The sequence below is a fragment of the Ammospiza caudacuta genome, chromosome 6 (assembly GCF_027887145.1).
Source record: "Ammospiza caudacuta isolate bAmmCau1 chromosome 6, bAmmCau1.pri, whole genome shotgun sequence".
In the NCBI taxonomy this organism is placed as follows: Eukaryota; Metazoa; Chordata; class Aves; order Passeriformes; family Passerellidae; genus Ammospiza; species Ammospiza caudacuta.
The window spans coordinates 44,305,454-44,333,346 of record NC_080598.1 but is presented as its reverse complement, the minus strand read 5'-3'; the positions used below and the strand labels follow the sequence as shown (position 1 = coordinate 44,333,346).

Genomic DNA, 27,893 nt, shown 5'->3' with positions numbered 1-27,893 from the left:
ATTCCTTTCAGTTTCATCCATGGTCCTGTAGGGAGATGAAGCCTGTGCTTATTGACTTGTATATGGTCTGTCCTCCATGCTGGAGCAATTTGTGCCTTTTTGGAATATTGCTGTCATGTCAAAGTTCAAGCTAGTAGCTGTTTTGGTACCATTTAACAGTAATTTCTGGTGCAGATATGCAAAGCCTGGAGAAGCTGCTCAAAGATGCTATTGTGCATGGGCAACCTCGTACACGGAGGCCCTGGAAAAAAATTCTTATCTTGGTGGAAGGAATATACAGGTACAAACTATTCTTTATAATCCTAAGACCCTCCACATGAGATCTAAATGCTTAGTGTTTGGGTTTCTTTGCCAAATCAAACGATGAATATTGTCACTTCATAGTTATTTCATTAGTCTCATCTGCTAATTACATGACACTGTGTATGTCTTACATCCTGGGCTTTCTGTTGCTGGAACTGTAGCTGCAGCTGGTGTTATCACAATGTTTCCCACATCCTGATTATATTGTAGAAATTAATTAATCAAAACTGATTGCTTATATCAGAGCTGAGGTCTTAAGTTGCTTGTCCATTCCATTCTTTCTGTGCTTACTAGATTATTTTAGTGTGAACGGAATTGTACAAATTTAATTTTTTTGCTAAGAGTGAGTAGGAGCAGTAGGCATAGCTGTGTTAGGCATTTAAATCCTAGTGACTTTCAGTACAAAATGTGGTGTTTTGAAGTGTTACTAATGAAAGCCTAGTCAGTTCTTAGAAACATCAGGTAAGTAGATGTTAAGTCAGAACACTGACATTAGAGTGGGAGTAAAACTGAGATAATTTTATTAACGAATTATCACTGAACACATTCCTGTGCCCTAACTTCCTGTTGCTACTACTGTTTAGTCTGTGTGTCAGCATCCCAGAGATGCTGAACAGGTAGAAAGGAGAGATCTGGGCCCCAGGTACAAGGAGGAGAGGTGCATCTCTGCAGACTGTGATGAGTCTAGCAAATTTTAAGTGTTTGTAATTACTGGAAGAGTGAAGAAATTAAAGCTCAGTGATTTTAGTCTCTATGAGGTGGTCCCAACAATTAAGTCAACTCATACTGAATTTTTGTTTCTCAACAGTATGGAGGGATCCATAGTCCGTTTGCCTGAAGTGATTGCCCTTAAGAAGAAGTACAAATCCTATCTGTACCTTGATGAAGCTCATAGTATAGGTGCCCTGGGTCCCAGTGGCCGGGGTGTAGTGGATTATTTTGGACTCAATCCTGAAGATGTGGATGTTATGATGGGAACATTTACGAAAAGCTTTGGAGCTGCAGGAGGATACATTGGGGGCAAGAAGGTAAAAAGCTGGGAATATCATGGCTGGTGGTAAAGTCCATTTCAGGCAGGTGGTGGAATTCTTGGTTAAGCATTTCAAATTTAATTTATTCCTCAAGTACTCTATTGTCCATTTGTTTCATAATTTTACATGCTGTCTAATACTGTGGAAGTCTACAGTGCAGAAGAGTGTAGTCTAGAAAAATACGTCATAATTGTGTAGTTCTCACATGCTCAATGATGATTTGAGTTTGCAGAATGTACAGTAGTGATGCAATACCTTTCTAGGAAGGGCTAGGAGCCAGGAAGCAGGGATTTCTTGATGTTACTTTTAATGAGACTTGAAGGAAAAATGCAAAAAGCTTAAGTTTTTCAACCTGTTTGGAGGAAAATCCTCTTAGGTTAGTCTGGTAGAATTGATTTCCCCTGGGCACAAGCAGTTTGCTTTCTGAAATTACCCTTTTTCCCTTTTTCTTTTTTGACTGGTTGATTGTTTTGTTTTTTGTTTCTTTGTTTTGGCACTTTATTTGTTTGAGGTATTTGGGGATTTTTTTTGGCTACTGTCTCCTTCTATTGGAAAATACAGCCAGGAAGTGTTGCACTTGCCAACCTCTAATTCTCAGAGGGATTGTGTAGACAATTCTCTGTGTCACCTTTCTGATATCATAAAATGTCTGATCTCACAGATCAGGCTTCTAAGCTTTATTGGAGGGTGAAATTCTACCATTTTCCTACCAGGACAATAATTTTTTATGTATTAATTGTGATAATTACTTCTGCCAGTAAGTGGAGATGGAACTTGGAGATATTCCTTGCAGGGTGTTTACTACAGTTAGATTAAAATTACTTCAACAACTTCTCCAGAAAAAAAATCATATAAATCTTTTTCCAAGGGTAGTGAGGTAGTGGGATTGACTCCATGGCATAAGGTAAAGCAGCTAAGAGGCCTTTACAACTGTTTTAGCTACTGATTGAGGGATTGCTTCATAGGTAAGAGGCTTTAAATCTTCTTACCTAGTTTATTTCAAAGTCCCTTTATGACTTCCTTTTCTCAACTCTAACCCTAGGCAGATGGCAGCAGAACACTTCCGGAGGTTTTTATAATGCATTTGCAGCTTGTGAGGTCATAGCTACAGAGGTCATTATTCATTTTGTGATAGCAAAAGACAGAGTCTCTCCTGGCATTCCTACTGATGTTTATATTTTAGCATGGTTTTGGTACAGTTAACAAGCAGCCTAGATGTAAGGTGTGTTGGTCCTTTGTTCCTATATGAGCTGCTTTTGCCCTCTAAGAGAAATAGGATGTGTTTAAGCGGGAAATGCAGAAAGATTAGGCTGAGGTTTGTGTTTTCTCAAATGACACCTACTGCTTTATTTATATTGTGCTCATGAATGAGAGAGATTTTGTGACCTGTTCCCTTGTTTGGTGTTTTTTGTGGGGAAAAAAGTATATTGAGCATGATCCATAAATACCTATGGATCTTGCTCCCCACTATTTAATTTTCTTTATATTCACTCTGTAATAATAAACACTTTGGAAACTCACCTTGGACACAGCCCTAGTAATGCAAACCTTTGTTGCAATCCACTGTTGATGGTGTTAGCTAAACAAGTCTGTCATAGGCATTTGTCTCTGATCAACACACATTCCTGCACTGTGACATTATTACAAGTTGTCATGTCCCTGCTGTTTCTTGTACTGTAAAATTAATCCTTGAGATACTTGTTCTTTAATGGGGCATTCTGAAAGAGGTTTTTGGGGTGCCCTGTTTTATTGTGATTGAAGATATGACAGAGGTATTTCTCTGAGTGCTAGGAAGGCTATGTCTGATGTCTCTTGTGTTTTGCTAGGAACTGATTGATTACCTCAGGACATACTCTCACAGTGCTGCGTATGCAACATCAATGTCGCCTCCTGTTGTGGAGCAAATCATCACCTCCGTGAAGTGCATTATGGGTGAAGATGGTACAACTATTGGTGAGTCTTTCTAGCAGTAAGCATGTAGAAAGGGGAAGGCAGAAAGAGCCACTATCACTTTGACAGATAACACATTCAGTGGACACTTTCATAATTATCCATTAGTAATTCTGCAGTTGAAATTTCTGGGTCAATAAACCATTTACAATTCTGCTTGGCAGATCAGCCTAATAACAGCATAAAGAGTTTTCAGCTACAGGTAAGTGATCTTAGTCTTGCCTAAGACACACTGTTTCCTTGTGCTGATTTTTGTTTTCTGTCAAGCTATTTTAGCTAGCTTCTTTTTCTTTCCATTGTCTGTCCTTTGTTATTTGCCCCACTGTAAACATTGCTTTCAGAGTATTTTGCTGTTAATCTTTTATAGTTGTGTGCTGGTTTATTGCAGGGACAGTGCTTTCAATTTTCATTTCAATTAAAGTGAATGTGGAAATGTTTCTGAAATCCCTTTTTACTTGGGGAGCTGGAGGCATTTTTCAAAATCGGTGAATTTAATGGACTAGGAGAAGAAATTCAGCGTATTTGTCTTTATTGTCTTAGTTTTCCTGTTTCATTATAGAAGTAAAAAAGGGAAAATTTGTACTACTCTCTGGGCATTCAAAGTCGTAATGACAGGTTCTTTTGTCTCCTTTGCCTATGGGTTGCAGCCTCCTTCAGTTACAGCATGGAGCAAGTAGCCCTTTAAGCTGCCTTGAAGCTGAAATGGTACAGCTTGTATGTAGGTTACTTGCCCCTCCTCACAGGTAATTGAAAAGTTGTGAGCAGCTCACAGAGGATGCTGATGTACTTTATTGAGGATCTGTTGGGGGCATTTAGTTTGGAGGCTCTTAGAAGTCTAACTGCAGTATGTATTGAATTCTTGGAGCTTGAGGCATCTGGCCACGAGGTGGTGGTGGTGTATGCTGAAGAAGTGAATTGGCTTTTGAACATGTGCCTGACCAGCCAACCTGTTTGATAGCTTACAGTGGAAAAGCTCAGTGGAAATATGACTTGAGAATTTTCCTGTTATAACAGTTTTCATTTGGTTTGCTTATATTATCTGAGAACAGCCTCAAGTGCCAGCAGTGTGTGTAGGTGGTTGCTCAGCAGAGAGGCAAGTACAGCTGGGCAGCAGCCTGTGTCTGTGCTAGCTTTGAGTGCTTCATGTGGTCCCAAGTGGTCCATGGGAGAGACTTGTACCAAGCTACAGGAGTTGACTCCCTGCTCTCCAGTACAGGTATTGAGCAAGCTTCACACTACACAAAAAGTTGTCTTGCTGTAGTCTTAAAAGTAATTGTTTGAGGTTTTTATAGCTGGTGATTTGCCAACAATCTGTGCTCTGCTTAGGCGTTGCTTGTTTTGGGTTTCTTCCAGTATCTGTTTTGCTTAATGAACCAGGAAGCAAGGAATGTGTAACTGATTTCTGTTTGCAGTATTTAAACTCAGGCATTTTTGTCTTTTTCTGAGGCTGCTGTGTGGTATTTTTTCAGGCCAGGAGAATGGAAGTAACTTCCATTCCACACTGTTCTCCTGCCATTATACCAGCAAGATCCATCAGAGCTGAAAGGCAAACCAGATTAGGAACCAATACGGCGAAAAAATAAACTCAAAAGATTGTTTCTGTTCTCATGTTGCTTAAAATGCATGTTGAGCTACATCCTGCTAATTTGGTGCCGAGAAGTACCACAATTCCTAGGCATTCTTACAAGAAAACGAGAGGTTTTGGTTTTTGATAGATGTCTCATTTCCAAGACATTTCTGTATGTCCACTTTCTCTATAAGCTTTTGCACTTTTCATAAGTGATGGGTATAACACCTGGATAGCCAGAACCCTGTCAAATCTCAAAAGATTTCTCAGCTGCAGGTCTTGTGAAAGTGTTAACTGGCTTTTTAAGCATCTAAGTCAACTTTGAGTTAAGGTAAGCACCTCACAGGATGATTGCTGCATGAAAGTGCTTTTCTATTTATTTTCTGCTGTGTGCTGTTTCCCAGTCATGCATTTTTAAAATTGCCTTAAGGCTTTAGAGATAATATTACTTTGTAGACATTTTATGTGGATGAAGTTGGCAAAAGTTCAGTTGGCTGAACTAAGCAGCTGATTAGTGATAGGATGACAAAATTTTTTCTTTGTTTAAGGGCTTTGGCTGTGTTTGGATTCTGTGGAATTACAAGTGGGGCTCTGGAGGACTACTGCCTGCAGCTGGTTTGACTATGAATAAATAAGGAGTAGATGGGTACTGGTAATAGTTAACTGTGAAAGACAAGTGAAGAAATAGTGTTAAACAGGGTCACTGGCAAGCACCTCTGAATTGACTGTGTACTACAGAAATTTCATTGCTTTTAAGTTAGGCTGAATGAATCTGTAAAGGAAACTGAGATAGGGCAATGGTTTTACAGCAGCACAGGAGTTGGAGCTGGAATCCCAACAGTAGATGGCTAGCTCCCAACTTTGCTTTGGACCACAGCTAAATCTTTTAATAGCTTCAAGAGTGCTTTCTTGAAAAGAGCCTTTGTGGCTTCTTTGTCTACCCGCTTCTGTTTACAACATGCTATTTGTAAAACCTGCTGTCCTCCATGTCTTCAAGTCTTTGTGGAAATTGTCATGTCATATTGAGATAGTCTGTAGCTGCGGAATAAGTAATAGGAATGAAGTAGTTTTTGAAGATGAAGGGGTTTTTGTAAATAATTTTGCAAGAATATGTTCATTGTCTAGGTTATTTCTAAACCTAAAGAAGCGTCTGAAGACTCCAAACTTACAATATGAGGTGTTGTAATTACTAAAACTTTACATAACTAAAAAAAGTGAATGTCTCAGATTTTTCCTGCAAGTTGCCAGTGACTAAATAGGATATTGGGAAGAGGCAGCACAGGCAAAACAGAGATGCTATGAAAAGCTTCTCTGCAGAGAATGCAAGACATGTGCTTATGTGCAGATATGCTGCTTTAGTTGGCACAGTAGTTTTCTTGTGTCTTGATTTCTACTCAATCTGTTAATTCTTTGTAAGGTGTATGCATGTAAGTGACTAGCTGACTTAATCACCCTGAAGACAGTTACAGCAGTATAGTTATATATTAATATATTACTTGTTCCCTCATCCAGATTGCAAAAACAATGCTAACAGCTAAAGCAATAAGGTGGCAGTCACCTTATGGGTTCTTGGTAGTGGTGGGTTCATCTATGGGTTCTTCCAGTACTGCAGCTCCTCTACATTACCAGATCAATCCTCTGTCCTGTTTTACTTTGCATTACTTGTCTTGTACTGTAATTGGCTAGAAGACCATCCTGGATCTTAAACAAGACATACTTGATCTGTGATCACTTTGAGAATTTCTTCAAAGGTACAGTCATCCTCAAGAGTGTTGAGCCCCTCGAGCATATAGACTCTCTTCAGAGACCTCAGGTGACAATGTACATGAATATCTTGTACATCATCACGTTTGGCTTTAATATATATAGTGGAACAAGATGATCATGAGGAGAGATGGAGGAGTCTTCTTTCTACAAAAACAAACTTTTTGAACTGTTTTCCAATTCAAAGTCTCTATGGTTGAAAACTTTAATGAGAAAGTGTTGCAGATGCTTGTCAGCAGTTTGGTGGATGTTGCTCTTGCTGTGTTGAGCCACAAAATGAATGAATGTCAGATAGTTTTGTAGATAAAGGAGCTTTTTAAACAATGATAATAGAAAGACACAATAAGCAGACTTTTCAAGGTCATAGTATACATACACAAAGATGACAAATTGATTCTTGGAATGGAGTTTTGGAAAGCTGTAGCATAAAGCCACTTGATGCTTGCTGTTATTTAAATTGACTGTAGGGAAAATGAGACAGCTTGGTTCTTGTCATGGTAAATGAGACATTGTTATGATTTATGATGTTAAGTACTTGACCTGTCTTGGTGAATTTTTCAGCATCAATGATTTGGTTTGAGTTGAAAGCTAGATTTTTGCCGCTACAATTTCACTAGAACTGGGAATCCAGCTGGCTCCTTTCTGTTATTTACATAAGAGCCAGTGATGCATCCTGTACAACTGGAGTTGTGTTAGCCTTGTAGCTGTTCAGGACCCAGCCTGTTTGTTACCCTGATAACATTGCTGGGAGCAAGTTAAAGAAAATCATAAGTAACCCAAGTGAGATACAGGCAAATCAAAACATGCTAAGTGAAACCAGTCTAGGGACTGGTTAACCACCTCAGAAGTGAAACTTAGTTTGCTCTCCTATGTATTGAAAACTGAAGATGAGCCTTAAACCCAGGTGTAGTTTAAGTTTCAACTAAAGCTGGCAGTACTAATGGCTTGTAAAAGAGATGAGCTATTTCTTTCCACAGACCATAACTCAGTAATAGTAATTATAACTCTTGACATTTGTAACAAGTTTGACTGACTTCCCTGTGGATTTTATGAGGCACATATCCCACACCTAATCATAGAGCTATACACAGTATAAAATAAGTTGTGGATAGACCTTGCCCAAGATCACTTGTAAATTTGACTGAATGTTGTCTTGAGCACTGTATAAAAATGAAGGATTATTATCCAGCATAGTTCAGTGGAGGTGACAGTTGCATTGACCATCCCAGCTGCTGAACTATTGGAAACAAATAACTGCTCTTTGAAGGCTGGTCAGTCAGTTAGCAGCACAGAGTCAGATTGGTATTTCTCTCAGCATCTCAGTTGTGAAGAGCCAGGAATTTATTCCATCTCATCAGTGAAAACATTTTAAAAAATTTCTACTCTTGCCATTGCTATGTGCAACAATATTGAGTGAGTTAAATCAGAGAAGGCAGTTAAACCAATTATTACCAGAATAATAAGAATGTACAGCTGTCTTGGCAGAGAATTGAGCATAACTAAGCTGTTCAGAATTCAGGACCATTGTTATACTGTCCATATGCCCAGGGAGAAGCGTGCTGGGGAAAAAAACCCCAAAAAATAAACCAAACCAAGGTTAGATCATCTGCTTAAATTCTGGAGGAGAAAAGATTGCAATTGGTACTTTACCTTCCATGTGGTTAATCAGGTGCTCAAGTCAAGATAGGACCTCAGCAGTTCAGTCATCTGCCTAATCAGTAGGTTTCTTGAAGCTGGACATTTTGTAACATTACCTTTTTCTTTCCAAAGACAAACCAGAATTATATGCAAGTACAGACATTAGCAGTAATGAAGGAATAGCCCATGTTTCAGCACCTGGAATTGAATTTTAAGTAGCTTATGGTATATTTATAAATAAAGTCATTACTTTGCCATTCATAGCCAGCAGTCATTCTGCAAATGGAAGCAGTGACTGCTGTTGTACTCCAAGGGGGAAGTACTTCTTCTGCAGGCTGAGGCTGAAAACATTCAATTATCATTAAAATCTGTTCATTTGAATTTCCTCCAATAATGCACTTGTTAATGAGGTGTTAAATTATCACCTTGGGAACCTGGGGACCAGTCAAAACTAATTTGAGCAAAGTGATTTTTTTTTTTTTTTTTGTTGCTGCCCTTGAGAATCTCAAGCTGAGCTGGGAAACTGTTGGAAAAACAAATACTCTGGGGGTCATAAAGAGAGTTTCCTGCTTCTCTCCAGGGGTCTAACAGTTTTAAACATCATTCTCTGTATTTGTACTTCCAGCTGAGGATCTTTTAAATCCAGCTTGTTGCTGCACCCCTATCTCCCTCCCACAGAGCATGGCAAGCTTCCAGAAAAACTGCTTTAACCTGCACTGCACAGGAGAAATCTTTCAGCCTTTGATGCTTTGAAGAGTGTTTACAGACATTAGCAGATTTGTACCCTTTGTGTTGTACATTGAAATATGAGAATTCTTCAGTGCCTCTTCTTTTGGGCTTTATTCAACATTGTAGTGTTCGTACAGAGCTTATAAACCTTTATAAGTGTACACCTGCTTTGTTCTTGTAACATTCTGGTTCTTTCTATTTCTGTTATGGTAGGAACTATCATCCTGTGTCTTCATAGACTAAACACTATTCTTCATAGCAGAAATACAACTAGAAATGTTGTTTTGTTGAAGTAATTTAATTTTTCTTAATTTCTTATGCTATAATTGATTTAAAATGTGTGTCTCACTTTTTACTCTCAATAGCATATGAGATGCCAGGTTTCTACAGAATGCTGGTGTGCTGCTTATACAGGAAAAGGAGAAAATACTGGTAGCAGGTTACTAGTATATATAGTATATATTGTTAGCAACAGCACAACCAAAATGCTTCCAAATTAAGTGTTAAGATTAAGCATTTCAGCAGCAGTAGCTGCACTCGAGATGATGTGCACTCTTTCTCTGGATTAGTGTGAAATGGAGTTCATGGTTCCTGATGTGCTACATGATTTACTAGAGCAGAGTTTTTAGAAAATACCTGAACGACCCACAGAAGCACTGCCTCCTATCATCAGTCCTGGCAGCTGCACCAATTTTCTACATAGAAAAAATAATACTAGTACTGCAATGGTGTCTGCAGTGCAGAGACTTCTAGGAAGACTGTATAGTATAATTGTTTCTATCTTCTTTGGAAACAGGCAGTAGTCAGTAATGAAGCCTTTCTGTGGGCTGTGTTAGGCTATGTGGGACTTGCAGGCCAGCTGGCCTACTGTCCATGCCTACTTTAGTGGGTTCTGATGGAAAATATGTTTGGCACAAGCTCAGCTCCTGCTATTTCACATCAATGCAGTTGACCTACCACAAATTCCCAAACACAGACAATCTTGACAATCTACAGTGTGTACTTTTGTCCTGCTAGAGTGCAGATGTTTGTTAATGTTTCAGAATTAATAAACTTTCTTAGATAGTACAGATTTAATTTTTAAAGGAAGAAGCTGTCTGAAAAACCTGCATGCCAATTAATGTGTTTTAAGAGCATATGGCCAGAGGAGAGATTTGAGATTACTTTAAATAAGATGGAGCGGATTCTTGATTTTGGTACTGGGGCTTAGTTCAAGACAAATTGACTTGTCAAGGACAGGATAAACCAACCTGTAGGGCTTCTTTCTGCCACAAGAAGCTAAGCTTCTGTTAATGCTCAGGTTATTGCCTAATTGTTGCATAGTGGAAAAGTTGTGGTTACAATACTGCCTACATGAGGGAAAATGTGTTACAGAGTATGCATGCTTCTCAAATTCGTGTTGGCTAGCAGCTCCTAAGATTTCTTAACTGTTTGTCCATGAACGCTGGGATTGCAAAAAAAAAGAAGAAAAAAGGCGCCAGTACAATACTTCTGAAGCTTTTTAAGACTTTCAAGCATGCCTTCCAGCTGGTCAGCCTAATGTTGTATCATATAAGTGTGTTGGCAAACTCAGGCTCTAAATGGGTGGTGGAGAACTCATTTGTCCTGCAACTGCCATCTCTAGAAATGAGTACTCTGTACAAACAGATGGGTCACTCCTATGGAATAACTATACCAGGAGCTGGAAGCAAAGTGTTCAGTACCACAATCTGAAATATAGCTTGTCTTTTCTAGGATATTTATAGCTATATTCCTGACAAGTATCTTTTTGTTCAGGACATGGCAGCATAGAGGGGTTTTTAGCGATTGTGGGTTTTATATGCACAGCTTTGATCTTTCCAGGATCCTTGGAAAACAGGGCTGTTCAGGAAAAACAAGTCTGTAAATGTCAGAGGAGAGACAAGGTCCCCAGGGTTTGGGCCTTTTCATGCACAAAGCCTGCTCTTCCACCTCACTGCATTTCCAGGTGGCAGGATACCAGAAGCTTCTTGCCAAATACAACTTACTGACATGGGAAAGCTCAATACCCTTGCTGTTGAAATTATTGCGGAGTTTTAGGGTAAATCTGAAAACACTCTTGAGAAAAGTATGGCTATAGAACAGGTATAAAGACAGATGTGGGCAGCTCTGACTTGGTGCAAAATTTACAGGGTATAGTTTTTTATCATAAGCTGAACTTGGCTAGAAGCATCTTTGATGTCAAAGGAGAAACTTGAAATGCTGTAAAGGACCTCTTACTGAATGGATCAAAGTCTTGACAGAAAGATGTATGAAGATGTGTTCTGTGAAAGATTCAGGTGCTGCCTTCTCAATGATTTCATACAAAGGCTTCCTTTTGGAAAAAAAAACAAACTAAACTAACTCATTTGGTGAATGTTCTCAATTTTAGGACACATTAATAAAGAGCACATACACACTTGCTGCATCCTGTCTCTCCCATTGTGCCTTGTGTTAGGTGAAATCTGTAGGAATATTGTATTGGGAGGCCCCGTTGAAGGACAGAAAGCACTTGAGAAATTAATGTGCTCCATTCCATAAGGTCCCGTTTAATACCACTGATGAAAGCAGGTATTGAGGACTATTCTGTTCACTTTTTTTAGCCCTTAAAGGATTCTTCTGCAAAAAGACATAGTAGAAGGCAGTCTGTCTGCCAGGCTGCTTTTCTGGATTTTCAGACTAACACAGAGATAAATACTTCTCATAGTACCTTACAGTATCAGTTACTGGTCAGAGCATGTTTCTGTGTAGGATCTCATTATTATCTGGAGCTCATGGACCCTGTTTCGTAGCACCTTGGCATCATTTCTTTATAGAGCTGCCTTGTGTTCAGTTTGGCCAGAAGATGGTATTTCAGTGTTTATGGCTGCTCGTCCCAAAGGAGTTTGCCAAAGAGTACAGCAGTCAAACACATCCCATCCCTCAGGCGGTACCCCCTCAGGGATACCTCACTATCCAGGTGAGAGAATGGATGCCCTAGCTCTATTTGTTGCTTTCTCGATGAAGGTGATTATTTCTAACCAAAGCTGGCTATTTCTAACCAAAGATGGCCACTTTATAGGTGGCTGGTGTTTCTTTTCCAGTGGATGGCAAGCCTTGCTGTGCTAGAACTTGAGCACTAGTCCAGCTGCTTTAGCAGCAATGCTGTTAGAAGCTTTTAAGGTGTTGACATGGAGTGTGACCCATCAGCTGACTTTTGCTGAATACTGTTTCTTGCACTTTGACCATTCCTATCTGATTTTAAATTTAAGAGCAGCACTTCAGTATGTGGCTAATGCAGCTGCAGGGAATGAGGAACAAGACTGTTGCTAGTCATCTGCAGTTAATTTGCACTATTTCTTAGTCTACCTTATTGCCTGTGATTTATGTGACATACAAATCCCTCTATTTCGCTGAACTGGCTTTGAGTTTTAGAAGAATAGATTAAGACCCATGGATATTATAAAACTTTGTGTTTTTCTAATGGTTTTTTGAATGTAAAATTCAAAAAACAATGCAGGAAAAAAAGTCTAATTTTTATGACCAGCTAGCAAGAGTTCAATAGGGAAGGTAGTGCATTAAAGCTCAGTCAGAAGAGCTACTGAATTACTGCTCTAAAGCTGAGTACTTGGTTATCTTGTCCAGTGTATGGATTCTATTGTGAACTCCTTGGAGATGTGCCCGATGGCAGGACAAATGTACTAGAATTTAGTACTATTAATAAATAATAACTTTACCATAAAACTGCACAGACTACACTTCACTACATTTCCCTAAACACTGTTCTTATATTTCAGAATTTTAGGGGAAAATTGCTTTGCTTTTTTTCTGAACACAACAGAGCTAATTCTTCTTTTCCAAGTTTGGTTTTGGGAGGAGTTTCCTGTAAACACAGGTCATTCAGTGACATTGGGTATGGTTGTCAGACTCTTCATCTTTTCTAACCCTGTAGCTTTGGCTATAGCCTGTGTTTTATGCTGTCATTTTTATAGGATTTTAATACTTTTCATTTTTATAGTACTTCATACTTGGACCTTTTGTCTTCATTATATTTTGAGAGAAGTGAGAACAGTTTGGGGTAAAAGAAGGCTACATAGCCACTTTGGGGGTTTTGGTTGGTGTCTTTTTGTGTTTTTTTGCGTGCTTTTTGGGGTTTTGTTTTGGGGGTTTTTTGTTTGTTTTGGTTTTGTGGTTTTTGTGAATTTTTTTTTTCTTTTCTTTTTTTTTTTTTTTTTTTTTTGCTTTGGGGTGCATTTTTTGTCTTGGTATGGAGGTTTTTTTGGTTGGTTGTTTTTTCTTGGTTGGTTGTGGGGTTTTTGTGGTTTTTTTTTTCTCCGTTAGGAAGAAGGCATTAGTAGCTTGTGGCCTATTGATTCTGGATATGGCACCCTAATGTCCTGCTTGAGTCCATAGATTTTGGTACTTATTTAACTTGGAAATTTTAGTACCAAGGGAAACATTTGGAAAGTGTTGTGTAGATAAAAAAAAATCCACTACAAGTGTTTGTCTTGTGTAGGGATTAGTTCTTTTGACAATTAATCATGAAGGGAAGGATTTGCATAACAGTGTCTTCATGCCAGCTGTGTAGATACCTGGTAACCAAGGGGAATTACATTGGTTTCCAGGAAGTAGATGTGTAGGGGGTTTTGATAGTTCTGTTGTAATGGCATTTATTGGAGCAATGGGAGGAACTGCTGCTGCCCAGGCATGGTCTTGGATCCATGTGGTGGTCTTCATAAAATACCTTAAGTTTTGGGTTTGTTCAGTGAGACTGAACAAAAAAATACCTTAAGTTTGGGATATGTTCAGTGAGACTGAAGGCTCACATGAGGGACTTTGGGAATATTTTTCACAACAGGATTTTTTCAAATGCAGGGTATAATTGTTCAGTGACTTCCCTTTAGATTTGAGGGTAGTGTAACATGTGGCCACAAGGGCTGTATATTCCATACAGCATACATTTGTTTTTCTAACATAATAGTAGTAATGTACCATGGAGTGTTTTAATGCCTTTTCTTTTAAAATGTTGTCTGTATAGATCACACCTATTAATCTTAAGCATTGTGCTTTTTCTTGGAAAAGCTGGTGCACACTGCAGCTTGTTTGTATTCTGGGAAAATAAATACAGTTTTCTGCACTATTTCCTGTGGTCTGTGCATGGAGAGAACAGCTATGCCATGTGACATAGGGTGAACTCCAGCCTAACAGCGGCAGAATGGCAGAACTTGTGCTAATAATATATAAGTACAATAGATGCTTTTAAAATTTGTTTTATCTGTTTTAATGTGGATGGATTCAGAAGAAATTTTGTGCTATCACTGTAAAGGAACTTTGTAGATGCAAGGAGTAATTCCAATGTTGGTATTTTTGTTTTCCTCTGGAAGAAGTACTTACAGTGTTGTCCTTTTTGTTCTTCTCATGCTTGACCTAAAGCTGATTTAGTGTTTTCTACTGAGTGTATCTTTCAATTTTTGATTATAGTTCTCTTAAAATGTGGAAAAGGGCTGCTTTGTTGTTCTTCCTACACATGTTCCGCTGGAGGTGATAATCTGTCTGGTTCTGTAAGGTTTTTTATATTTGTATGATATTTTCCAATTAGTAAATACAGTAATATTAGCTGAAACTAGGTGACTGCTACATTATGTGTATCACTTCCAGCTTGAAACAAGATCTTCATCACATATTTTTGTATATATATTTAATATCCTGTATCTTCTCTTGTACTGCATAGGGAAAGATTTCTGTACCCCTTTGTGTTGCTGTTTAAAATCCCAAGGAACAGTTCACTTTGATAGTGACTTCCATTGTAAAAAAGCAGTCTGCACAAAACATATGGAAAATATAGTTCACACTCTTTGTTGCTATGTTGTAATGCTACTGAACTGTCTCCATGGAAGTAGATTATAAACAACCTTAATATAATATGCTTTGTCAAACCTTGCACATTCCTTAGCCTCTAAAGAAATGTGGTGTTTGTATGTGTTCCTGATGTTTTTGCTCTGTGACTTCAATCTGCCATAAAGGCCTGCAACCTTTTTGTACAAAGGTTCGAGTCTTTTTTTGTTCTGTCTCTTCTTCACTGATGCTTTCTCTTGAGATTTTGAAGAGCAAAGATGTGATTTTTGAATTTCAGTGCCCATGGTATCATAATAAAAAGAAAACATTGGTTTTAAATGCTTGCTTTTTTTCAACAATTCAATTAACTTGGCAAGGTAAGTTTCATTGAAACTATATAATTTTTTTCATGGTTCTGACTTTATAGTGAGGGTGCTATAACTAGTTCAGAAAAATGGCTTGACAAGCTCACATTTCTTTCTTCTCAGCAAGACACAAGAATAGCTGTCAAACAGGATATGTACATCTTTTTAATGATTATGAATGCTATTATGATGACTGTAGTTGTGATATTACAAAATCTGTATGAGCTAATGTGTAGGTAGTGTTAATGCAATCCCACAAATCCTCCCAGTGATTAATATGTACAGTTAGATAATACATTTACCCAGGCAACACCAACTTAGTCTTTGTTCTGGAGGGATAGCCCTAATCACATTCTTTAAAATTACCTGTTGATCTGAACCAATGCTTTATAAGTTCAATGACTGTAAATCATAATTGTTAGGCTACAGGGCATTTTAGTTGTGTGACAACAGTGCAGCCAGATACAGTGGGCAAGGTATAAACAAACAGGAACAGGTATTGTGAGTTACATTTCAGAAATTGCTTTCTGGATTGCCTAAGGGGGGCAGGGGGGAATTCTTGCAAGCAGTGCTGCTATTCTTCAGCAGATCCTTCAGCTAGTGTCAGAGTGAAGCTGGCTGGTAATTGGTGCTTTTGTTCTCACTTTGTATCACAGTAGATTTTGTTTGTATGGCTAACCTATTTAGCTATGATTACTCTAGAGAGAACTTAAACTGCTCTCAGTAGAAATTCAGCCTCTAGAGAAGTTCTATGTGAAAAAATACAGTGGTACATGTAAAGTTGGAGTTAGAGGACCCTTCTGGGTCTCATGATCCTAGTCTCTCACTGCAACAGGGCTTGAAACATATCAGAGGAGATGAGTGCAACATGACCATGAAATGTAACTGCTGATCCTATGCAATTCTTTGCATATGAAATAATTTTGTGTTCAGCCAGTCTTACTGATATTTAGATACACAGGCACATGCATATTGTCCTTTTTTTAATGGTAAAATAGAGGTCATGGATAATTTTATCAACTTAATCAACCAGGCATTATCTTGAATTCTCCTTTAAGTGGAAAGGGCTTGTGTGTTTCTGACAGCCTTCTGACAGGAGGCAGTGTTTTGGTTTGGTTTTGTTTGTTGTTGTTGCCTTGGACAAGATCCACTCTTCATCAAAGATGTCAAATCTGCTTCTATCTAGGTGGATTTCCTATGAAGAGTCACTAAACACAACAGGAGAGCATGGGATCTTTTGTTCTGTGTGGTGTGAACTTTAAAGTAGAGACAGTTGCTGTTTCTGCAGTGTCTGGTATACCATTATGTTCGTACTGAGGGAAAAAATTTAAAAGAAAATTACCAGATACACGTGATTCTAGTAGTCATAAAGGAATCCAATGTTACCAGCAAACAGCAATCTTTTCAGACTTTCCTAAGTGTTAAAAAAAGCAGGTTTCTGTAATTCAAAGTGCATTTTGACTGAAGAGAAGTGCTAAGAGATGGTATTATGACTTCCCATCTCTTGAAACTGAGTTATTACGATTAATTACAGGTTGGCATTACAGGTTTGAGGGTGTGGTTGTCTCTTACATGGGTAACTCCAGTAGATAATTTATACAATGTGGATCCACTATTTTATAATTTCTCTATCTTTAAAATCAAGGCACTGCTGAAGCTGAACAATGACAGCAATTTCATTTTCCTTTGCATGCTTTGTCTTGCATAAGATAAAAGCCTGCATAAATGTAAATCAGCATTGTGGTTTTATGTGGGGCCTGGTTTTGGAGGGGATTGGATTTTTTGAGGTTGGTTTGTTTTGTTTTTTCCCTGATGCTAACTTATTAGTAATTCAGACCTAAAGAAATCAATGCTTGCTGCACGACAGTTTTTGCAAGTTAGGCCTAAATAAAACATTGATACACAGAGTCTGTTTCACAGCAGTCTTTGAACATGCTCTATAACCATAAGTTTTCTGGCAGCCCAGATTTTTTTTTAGGTTTAGAGAGAACCACTAGTCCAGCCGAGCTTTTGGAGAGGCAGGCCTAGGGGGATCTATGTCCTGCTCAATAGTCCTTCCCTCTTCTTTAGGTAATGTTTGTGCAGACTTCAAAGACTGCTTGAGGTCAGCAGATCATTTCCTCTGATTATCACACAGGGAGTCTGAGATGGTAATGACTCCATATCCCTGTTGGGTGTCATTTTCTTATCTATACAGAGGGAAGGGGCAGTTTTTAAAATTAGGTTAAAAAGCACTGTGACTCAAGTGTTAAACCTTGTGAAGGTTGCTGCTACAAGCTCGGTAGTTCTTAAGATCTCTTTTAAAGGTTGACAAATGTAAACACATGCATTTTGTTGAATTACAGCCAGACGAGGCTCTTGGTATCCCGTAGCTGTGAATTCCTGAGGGCTGGATGTGCCTTATAGAACAAATAAAAGGTCAGATGAAAAAGCTCCAGGTTCAGAGAGCTGATTTCAGCAACCTGAATGTGTGGGAGAAGCTACTGTTATGGCCAAGGCATCAACTGATGAACCTCACATAGCAGCACAAAACCTCACACACTTCAGTGACAAATTTGTAGCATGTTTCAAATGCCAGACTTGTGTAGGAATTATGCTGGTATTAAGACAGCTGAAATGTTTCCATATTAAATTACAAATAATCCTGTCTTTTGGATGTAGCAAAGAGTTGTGTGTTGTTCCTGTTGTGGAGCAATATTTTAAACAGAGGGATTTGAAAGTTCATCTGTTGAAATAGTTGGTGTATTCTATTGGCTGTATTTTTATCAGAATGCCAAAAATATCTGGCATTTTAAAAAATGCTAGTCAGTATGCAAGCTATGATGTTGCATACCAGTGGAGCCTTTAAAAATCTGTATTCCCTAGAACTGCACTGAAATTTAGTTTCTTACAGCTCACACAAAGTTCAGCAAAATTAATCATTGGTGCCCTGTGTTTTTTGTTAGTTGTGAGGTTTTCTAGGGTGTGTCCTCCTGTTTCATTTAATTACATCTCAGTGTAGATATCAGTTCATTCTGGGTGTCAAGAGGGCTTAAGATATTTCTGTTAATAAAAAATTCAGTTCCTGGCTCTAGAAAATCTGGATTAATTAGTAAATCTAAATTGCAAACTAGAAGGAAGAGTCATAATAAAACCTACATGAAAACTGTTCAGACATGTTGGTCCTTAGAATTGTATTACATGATTTTAATATGGTATTAATTAGAAGGTGATATCACTTCAGTCACTTACTGGAGCAGGAGATTGATAAAGAGGAAGATTCTGAACTTGCTGCAGTCTGCTTCTGCCTTGGTGTAAGTACTGACATAATTAGCAGCCGATCCTCTGTGCTGTGGTGTAGCCTCTGTTCTTTGGCTCTACTTTTTCCAAATACAGTGCATCAGTTGATATTGGTGGTTCTGAATGTATTTCTTCATGTAAAGATGAATGCCTTCAGTTGCCTTTAGCTTGATTTGGGACTGGTTTCTGTTTGCTCTACTTTTTCATTAGCATTGCTTTTATGGTAGTGGCAACATTAATGCTGTGTAACTGTCAGGGAATCTCAAAAAAGATGATTTTGTACATACTCTCTGTGTAATACAGCAGAGTTGGAGATAACAGTATTGTACAAAGCAACAGTAAAAATGCTTTGTTATCAAGGTGAGACTAGTTGTTGTGTATTGGAAAACAAACAAAAGCCTCCAACTTGGAAAGAGCATTGAGCTTTTTCTTGTGTGTGTCTTTGCACACTGACTATGAGTTGCTGCACACCTGTGTCTGGGCTTTGGAAAAGCCTGCAAAATCTCCTTTAAGGCTACTGCATAGGTGCAAGAAATGCTTAGTAAAAATAGATCTCTATCTGCATGTCTGTGGAAGTTTATCAGTTGCTGTCTCCACTGTGTTATGCCCCCACTGTATGTGCTTATTTAGAGTGAATAACAAAGAGATTTTCCAGTGGTACTTCAAGTTCTGGGGGGACAGGACCCTGGTTTCCTAAGGTTAGAGCCACCGTTGCTCATTCAGACAACTTATTCTTTCTCTGTGAAGCTTTTTATTAAAGCATGTATCTGTGCTTCTTGGGAGAACTGGAGGATCATGCTTTATCTTCTACCCTTTTTTAATGAGTTGTGGTCTTCTGGATGGTAAGTCACCAGCTACTTACTGCAGCTTCTGGAGGTGATGAGCAGAAATTTGTCAGCTGAAATTTTTGTAAAGTCTTAAATGCTGTTTAATTGTTGAGGTGGTTTGGTCTCTTATCATGTTTTGCTTCAATGTATTTTGCTTCTAAGGCTGTAAATCGTGTGTAAAATATATTGGAATCTATAATAGCATCCTTTAGGTAACTGCTGCATGAAGAGAAGAATATACTGATTTGATCTTAGCTAGAGGGAGGGTCAATCAAAAGTAAACTGAGCTAAGACATCTTTTAATACATTTGTTACCACTGTGGAACTGAAAGTGCAGGAATATTTCTGTTCTGTTCTGCTAGATGTAATTCCTGGAAATGGTCACACTTGGGCTTCCAGCTCATGTTTAATTTCCCAAGCTAGACAGTTATTCTACTTTTTCGAGGTGAACAAAATGTTCTGGTGTTATGAAAAAAAGATGTGTTTCTTAACCACTTCATTAAATATGTACTGTTGAAAGAAGGACAAGTTCAAAGTCAGTTTTTGGCGTGGAAGTAGGCTCAGAAAATGCTTTGAGTGTTCAAATAATTACTGCTTTTTATTTGGCGAGGATTGAAACTCAAGGGGAGATTTAGTGTGCAGTGAAATTCATCCAGTTTCTTGCATTGCTCAAAGTGAAGGTACTATTTGGTTGCTTTGTAACTTGTTTAATTATCCTGCAAGGTCCAATCCTCTGACTTACTCCACTATGATTGCCATGTGTTTCCAGATGTCAGAGGAGTGTCAACCTAGTAGTGTTTTGGTGTGTGAGACACAGCCATTCTGTACCATTGCTTGCTAGTCAGTTTTAATTCTCTGTGCTTTACAACCTTTTCTCCCAGAATAAATGTTGCTACTCCAACTTTTGTGATGCAGAAGAGGTGCATAGCAGAGCAATGAATGTCTTCCATAGTTTACCTAAAAGCCCTGGGACAGAGGTGGCATTTTAATGCAATACAGCTACATTTGCTGTAAAATTTGTGATGAAAAGAGTCTATGCAAAAAGCTTTTAAAGAAGATTCAAAATGTCTTTACAGTTTGGGAGATTGTTGAATTGTGTGTCATCAGTGTCCTCTGAGACACTTCTGCTGTGTTTTTAACAAATGGTCTCCTTCACTTCTGTGAGTCTAATGAATCCTGGAGCTGCACAGTGGGAGTCTTGACAGACTGGAAGTTGCATTAAACAGCTTTGGGTTTTTATTGAAAACATTGTCCTTGGTTCAAAGGGAAGGTAATTATTCTGCCCTGGAATGATAGCAGCCCCTCCTTTATTGACAGCACACCATCTGGTTGTGATAAATTACATGGCCCTGGCAAGGCTGCAGCTTTTTGGTACCAATGGGTGGCGTAAAAGCTTTGTGTCCAGATGGTGGAAAATAAGAAATAAAGATTATATAAAGTTTCTATAAATGACACACTTCCCTGTGTTTGGTGTCATGGTTTAACCTTCAATAAGTCACTAAGTGTTTGGGTTTTTTTAATGTGTTTTAGATGCATCTCTTAAAGGAAGATTTCAGAAAGCAAGGTGGTATATAGGATTTTTTAGGAACTAATTCTTGCTGCAAGGTAAATTCCATTAATCTCTTGAGGGAGAACTTGAAAAAAGGATGATGGAAATCTTGAGTATTTTACATGCAATTGGCACCATTTATTTTACTTTACCACCCAAGGACTGTTAGTGTAGTTCTCACCTAGCAGTAAGAACAGTGCAGATTTATTAAAGGGTTTTTCTCAAGAACTAGTTGTACTTAAACTTGTTTGTTACTGTAGCTTCAGGGAGGTAGGTTCTTTTTTGAAAGCTTGCCAAGTAGTCAGTTCACCTCTGTAAGTAAAAATTCAGAGTGCTGTTAGGTAGTTTGCTAGTGAATTTGTTCTCCTGGCAGCTACTTCTTTTTCTTGCTGTCCCAGCCAAACTATTACATCTTCTTCTAACTTGTTTAATTTTATGATACCATTTAATAATATGATACATTCAAGCTCAATTCTTGTGTTCTGTCAAAAATAAACATCTAAGCCAATAGTTATTATTAAACAGAAATGTCTGCAGGAATCTTGGAGGATAGAGGCAGTTTTTGTTCTCATAATGTCTGAATTAGATCTGTAAGACAGGTTTAAATGTTTGATAAAACCTACTGCATGTGACTTCCTAGAATGTCTGATTTGTGGAGAATGTTGGCTGGTACCTCCTTCCAGACTTTTATTTCAAAAGCAATTTTAAATTCTCCTGCCACACATTACTGTTTAGGGTTTAGAAATGTCTTCCATTTGTTGTTTTTATTTGTTTTAAAAACAAAATCACAGCACACTATGATGAAGCTTATTCTTGGCAAATTCTTCTAGTATCTTTTGTGAGGCTAGTTGCTGCAGAGTCATCAACTAACTCTGCAAAGCATTTCAGTCTCTTTTATTTGGGCTGAGGTAGCAGTAATACCACTCATTACAAGTTCTTCCTTTCCTACTGCTGCTGGTTTTGGAGTTGGATCCTTGCAGTTATATTTGCACAATGTGGCATGAATAACATTTACCTTAGATTTAGATGTAAGGAGGAAACACTTTGAACCTGACATTGCTATGCTTGTTATTTCTGTGGCTAGGCAGTTTGGACATGCATGTGAGGATTGGCCACAGGTTAAAATAACTCTAAAGCCACGCTGAGTTGTTACTAAAATTCAGTCAAGAATTCTATGTATAATGAGCAAAGTGCCCTGGCACGTTTGACTCCCTGTTTGGCTGCCAGGGTACATAAGAAGCGGATGTGTATTATTCTGGGGTTTGGCAGCTCAGACCTTCACCTTTTGTGGGCAAAATGCCTCAGCAGCTTCAAGCTATTTAGGCTAATGCCTCATATCTAATATGCACAGTCTGTGGATGAGCAAAAGTTACAAAGAGCTCATTATTATTAGTCTCTCAAACCAATAGACTTGAAATTTTATCCTTTGTTGTGGAAGACAGCTTAAAGTACAAGGTAGAACTAAGTGTATGTAATTGTAGTTTGTATTAATTAATGTGTGTAATGTTTTCTGCACCTGGTAAATTGTGAGTCTTTGATAATTTTAGGATTTACCAAAGAGGGAAAGAGTTCCTGCAAATGCAGACTGTGAGGGTGATCAAGCATTGGAACATGCTGTTCATGGAGGTTGTAGAGTCTACATCTGTGAAGACAGTCAAAGCCCCAACTAGACACAGTTCTGGGCAACCTACTCTCTCAACCTGCCTCCTACAACCTGTACACCTACATCCTACTCTAGGTGATTGTTCTTTAGCAGACAGATTGGATTGACTGATTTCAAGACATCTATTCCAACCTAAAAAATTTGTGAAAAGTGAAAGTGGTGCCTTCCATGTCAGTAACTGCTTTTTTCACCACTTGGGACATTTTCTATTTTTACAAAGAGAATAATAAATCTGCAGAGCTTCTTTTACATTCCACCAAAGCCTTTTTCAGGACCGTAGGAAAGGTGCAGAACAGATGTTTCCAGAGTCATTCTCTTTGCAAGATGCATCCTGAAATGACCTCATTGTATTGACACTTGGAATGATACCAGTTTGTGATGCTTCACAGGTTATTTATGTTTGTTTGCTTATGGCCTGTTCCAGCCTATGGTCAGAGAAGCTGACTTGTCCTCTGATGAGATTCCTTCTGATGGTCTTTGACAAGCCAATACAACATGTCAGTTAGCCCATTCTACTAGACTTGGCCAGGTGAGGATAATTCTAGCATCTCATTTCTTGGACAGACCCTAGATATATATTGTACTCTTAGATCTGATTGAGCAGAATCACATCAGGAGATCATCAAAGCATTTGGAACCTCTCTCTGGAGTTGAATGATGCCCATGTGTAGAAAGAACGCTGTCACACTTAGAAAGGATGTGCTAATTGGTAAGCAGTCAAGAGCCTGCATTCTTACCATGCCAAGTAGGCTGTTTTGTGCCATGTATGAGCTGTTACATGTCCCTTGCTCAGCAGTTTTGGAGTAGCTGTTTGATTACTGTCTTTCAAATATACCCATTTTTTAGATAGGTTTCTTGTATCTGCCTTGACCACTTAGGTCTTTGAGATGCCATTTGCTCTATTTAGTCACCCTGTAGTTCTTAAGTACCAAAGCAGTCCAATACAGGTGTTTCCTTCTGTAAAAAACTTCTCTAAGGCAAATGCCAATTTTCATTCCTACTAAATTTACCTCATGAGCGTCACAGTCAGTTTCTCTTTCTTCTCTGAGGATTACTGTTTTGGTGATCTTGCTGCAAAAGAATGACTGGCAGCTTTTAAGTTTTTTTTTTTTTTTTTAGTTTTTCTTCCTAATAATTGATTTTCATCCAAATTTTCTTGCATTTTTGATTTATTTAAGCTTTGTACTTCAGGACTGAAACGTCCAATTATAGAGAACAATCGAGTCTTGTTAAAGGCATTGGTTTATCACTGACTGCAGTCACTCCATAAACTATTAGGATTGGTTGCAGAAGTCTTCTCTAGTGGTGGAAGCATGCTCCGCTAAAATATTCTAACATAGCCCATTAGAACTTAAAAATGTCTTTCAGACACCTGCAGGTCCATCAATCTTACATTTCAGTCGTGGCTTCATCAGAATTCCTGCCACTGGGACAGTAGGTGACAGTGATGCTACATTTGATAAAGTAGCCCTCTATTAATATGTGTTTTAAAGACTTGGACCCATTGTTGGCTTGATTACTAATGACGTATGTGCACCTAGACGATTTTCTTTCTACTTTAATGACTACGGATTAATAATTTCTAAGTTTCAGCTATCAGTATTTCCAATGGAATTTGCTCATTTTATGTATTTACAGCTATTACTGAATCTTTGGTGTGTGTTTGTTATAGGAACCAAGGTTGGCCAGATTTGAGGCAGGAGGAACTGTTTACCCGTTTGTGGGTTTTTTTCTGTAGGATAAGTAGAATGCTACTGGTTTAATCTCTTTATCTTTAAAGCTTTAATTTTCAGGATCTTATAAAAAGTATTTTTGTTGTAGAAAAGCTGACTCCTGCAGTTTGATAAACATTGGCTCAGTTTAAATCAATTGGTTTTAATACTGCCTTTACTAATTCCTTAATGTTTATTCATGCTGGTCTCCTTAGCACATGTATCCTATTTCAAAGTCTTTCTGCTCACTTCATGAAGCCTGATGTTTGAGGCAAATTATGACTAATCAAATAATGATAATACTGTCATGGCTGTGCACAGAGGATCAGCCATTTTAGCTGATTTTATTACAATGTCATTTTGTAACATCTTGGTGTCCCCATACTGCAGAAACCCTTTGACATGAGCTAAGACTGTTGTTCTCACTGCTGTATGCATATTGTCACTGCTCCAGAGAAGTTTAAATGATACAGAGAGCAGGGCAGTATGAAGAAATCAGGCTTGCAGATACTCCTTCATTGGCTACAGCAAGGTTGGGCAATGCTGCTACTGTGATATTTGAAGTGCATATGCGGCCATATCCTTCAAATTCTTTTGTGGTCACCAACAGAGATATTCTATTAATAGAATAATAAACTGTGCAACATGTGATTTTAAACAATTAGTAGGATCCTCTGGCAAAGTGCCTCTATTGTGGTCTTTCTGCAGTTAAAGAGAGCTTTTGTGAAAGATGGGGACAAACATTTTGGTAGGACCTGTTGCAGTAGGACAAGAGCTGGTTTTAAACTAAAAGAAGGTAAATTCAGACTAGATACAAGACAGAAATTTTTTTTGTAAGGGTGGTACACCAGGTGCCCCAGAGAAGTGGTGGATGCCCATCCCTGGAATCATTCCAGGCCAGGCTGCATGGGGATCTGAACAACCTGGTCTAGTGTTAGGTGTCCCTGCTTATGGCAATGGTGTTGGAACTAGATGATCTTTAATATCCCTTTCAACCCAAACTGTTCTGTGAAACAGTTCTAACAAATTGTATCTTACCAGTCACATCAAGCAACGTGATCTCTTCTTGATGAGAGCTGCATCTTTTTATGATGAAGTTCATGGAGTGACCCGGCTGCCTTGCAGTTCTCTAAATGCAGCTGGTAGTTGCAAACAAAATCAGAAAGTGCAAATATAAAAATACTCCTCTGGGCTCTAGAATATGCCAAAGGCTTCAATCTCACCAGTATATATAAACTCAGTGAATGCACAGTACATGCACCCAGCTGTTTTTTGGCATGCCTTTAGACTCCACTGGAACTATTTAGTTTGATAGCAAATGCACTGACGGATACTTAATATTAACATAAATTTTGTTTCTCTGAGACATTTTAATGCCAAAAATATCAGCCGTAATTTTTCTTTCCTCCTTTTTCCGTTTCTGATTCTCTTTGGCTTTACTGTTGCCAATTTTTAAAATCAGATTTAGCTGTTTTCCTCTCTCCTTTAAAGCGCTGAGCATTTTTACCATCTCCTCTACAGTGGCTCCATACTGAGTAGCCACATAATCCAGGCAAGTCCCCTGCATACAGTGTTGTTAAAAGCCAGAGTTAACTCAGAATGGTCATGAGCCTAGCCCTTCACTGCTTCTCCTAAAACAAATTGTTGCTTATGCTGCTGCCATATGGCCAATGAACATGAGCTGGCAGCCCTCCTTTGATTTCCTCGTCCACGCTTTCAAGTGCACTGACTCTCAAACCAGTCTTCTCCCCCCATGTTATTTGTATCTTCTCTCCTGAGTGGTGAACTCAGGAAGCATGCAAGTATGTCAGAAGAATAAATAACTTGACTCAGCTGTCCTGCGAGCGTCTCCTGTGTGAATGAAGGCCGGCCTTCCCTGCTGCAGTGCTGCCCTTTGCTGTGAGCAGGGACCGTGGCCGGCACTCCCCGGTGCAGCGCTGGCCTCTAGTGGAAGGTGCCCGCTCCTTCTGGTGTCCTCAGCCTTGAGACATACGGCCAAAGGCCCTTCCCGTTCCCAAATTTGCTCTGAACTTGGATTCCCCATCAGCCCTGTGAAAAAACCCAGTGAGTTGATTCTGTCTTCAGCCTGGTTTGCTGAATACTGCAGTTTGAGCTATTAAACATTAATATAACAGCACTGAGTTAAGGAATTATTCTAATTCCTTTCTTTAGGTTTCCCATTGTGCTTGGAGGTTCTCTTGGCATTTGCTGATGTGAGCTGATTCTTCCTAATATAAAACTGGGCTAATACAGGATTCTGGCCCATACATTTTAATATCTCTCTGTGCAATCTCAGGTTACATTGTATAATTGTATATAATACTTTTCTGAAGATCTATAATGAAAATCTGCAGACAGCATTTGAAGGGGAGGACGTAAAATTCTTACTGCAAATATTGGCAGTGATGCAGTGTTCACATGAGCAAACTTGGAGGAAGCAGACTAAAACATGGGGAGTTACCTTGTTGCTGGAACTTAAAATAGGAAACAATGAAATAAGAAAAGTATTCTGAAAGATAAGAAATGTGTAGGTAATGTATAATAAAATTTTACTTATTATCTTTTATAGAGTGATCTCTCAGAAGAAACCAGCAAAACTTTGCTTTATGTCTCCATCTTGTTTATGAGCTGTTGTAAATTACTTTCTTCAGGCTGGCAGAATAGGCTGCTCTCCCTTACTGTGTGGATGAGTGATGCCTTTGGGTGGGTTGTGCAGGTGAATCACTGTTGATCCCTCTTTCTGCCTTGGGGTGTGAGTTGATGTCATGAATCTGCTTTCTGACAGATGATGTTACAAGTGTCTTAAATCAGCTCAAAATCAGCACATGCTTGGTCCTTAAACATCCATTACAGCATTTTTAACAACATTGTGCTCTTCCTGTCTCTTAGTGCAGCTTTTCCTTAAAAGGTAAAAGTTTTGGCATTTAATCACTGTTGAAGTGGAATTTTGTTTAGTGTTCTTTCTTGGTTTAAAATCTCACTCCACTTTCTCTGGTTTTAAGTTACTCACTGTAGCCTCTAATAGGTACTACTTTGTTTCTAATCTGACCCTTGCTTCCAGTCAGATATTCATAAGTTGTGCTTGTCCTTTCTGCTAGTTGGCAAATCCAAAACCATTTTGCCTTTTTTTTTTTTTTTTTCATCATGCATATATTATTAGAAGTCATGCTTGACTTGTGCTTTTCAGGAGAAGCCTTCAAAAGGAGAGTTTGCTATATCTTCTATGAAAAACATGTTCATGGCAGTAAAAGGGTAGTAGTGCTATTATGTCTTCTCGAAAAAAAAGACGGCTGTTGTGTTGGGGTTTTTTTAATGTTGAGGTATTTACAAGTATAATGTCCAGAAAACAGCTTGTCTTATTATGTTAACATTGCAAAAGATCTTCATAAGCCCTTGGGAGGCAACTTAGCTTCTGAAAGCTTAGTGGAGAATCTGTTAGATCAGCAGAAGAATATTGAATTCCTGGTTGAGATTTGAAAAATGCTTGTTTCCAAAACAGAATATGCTGAATTGTGTCTTTCATTGAAACAGCCAACCAAAAGATGGAAATGCAGGAATAATAAACAGAATGAAAGTATAAGCCTTTGCAAAAACAAGGGGCTTTTAATGTGGAAAAATTTACAAGCTTGATTGTATAATAGCATCGCTCTGACTTGAAGAAACAAACTTTTAGAGAATGATATATGTAACTGAGTTTTCCTTTCC

The 27,893-nt window shown here is 38.5% G+C and overlaps 1 protein-coding gene across 1 annotated transcript in view; it reads left to right on the top strand.

The window, feature by feature from the left end:
* Positions 1-27,893, top strand: part of SPTLC2 (serine palmitoyltransferase long chain base subunit 2) — a 72,660-nt gene that overhangs the window by 27,701 nt on the left and 17,066 nt on the right. The window contains exons 7-9 of the mRNA XM_058806975.1: positions 175-280; positions 1,112-1,331; positions 3,161-3,287. Coding sequence (XP_058662958.1) covers positions 175-280; positions 1,112-1,331; positions 3,161-3,287 — 453 coding nt within the window. The remainder of the gene's footprint in view (positions 1-174; positions 281-1,111; positions 1,332-3,160; positions 3,288-27,893) is intronic.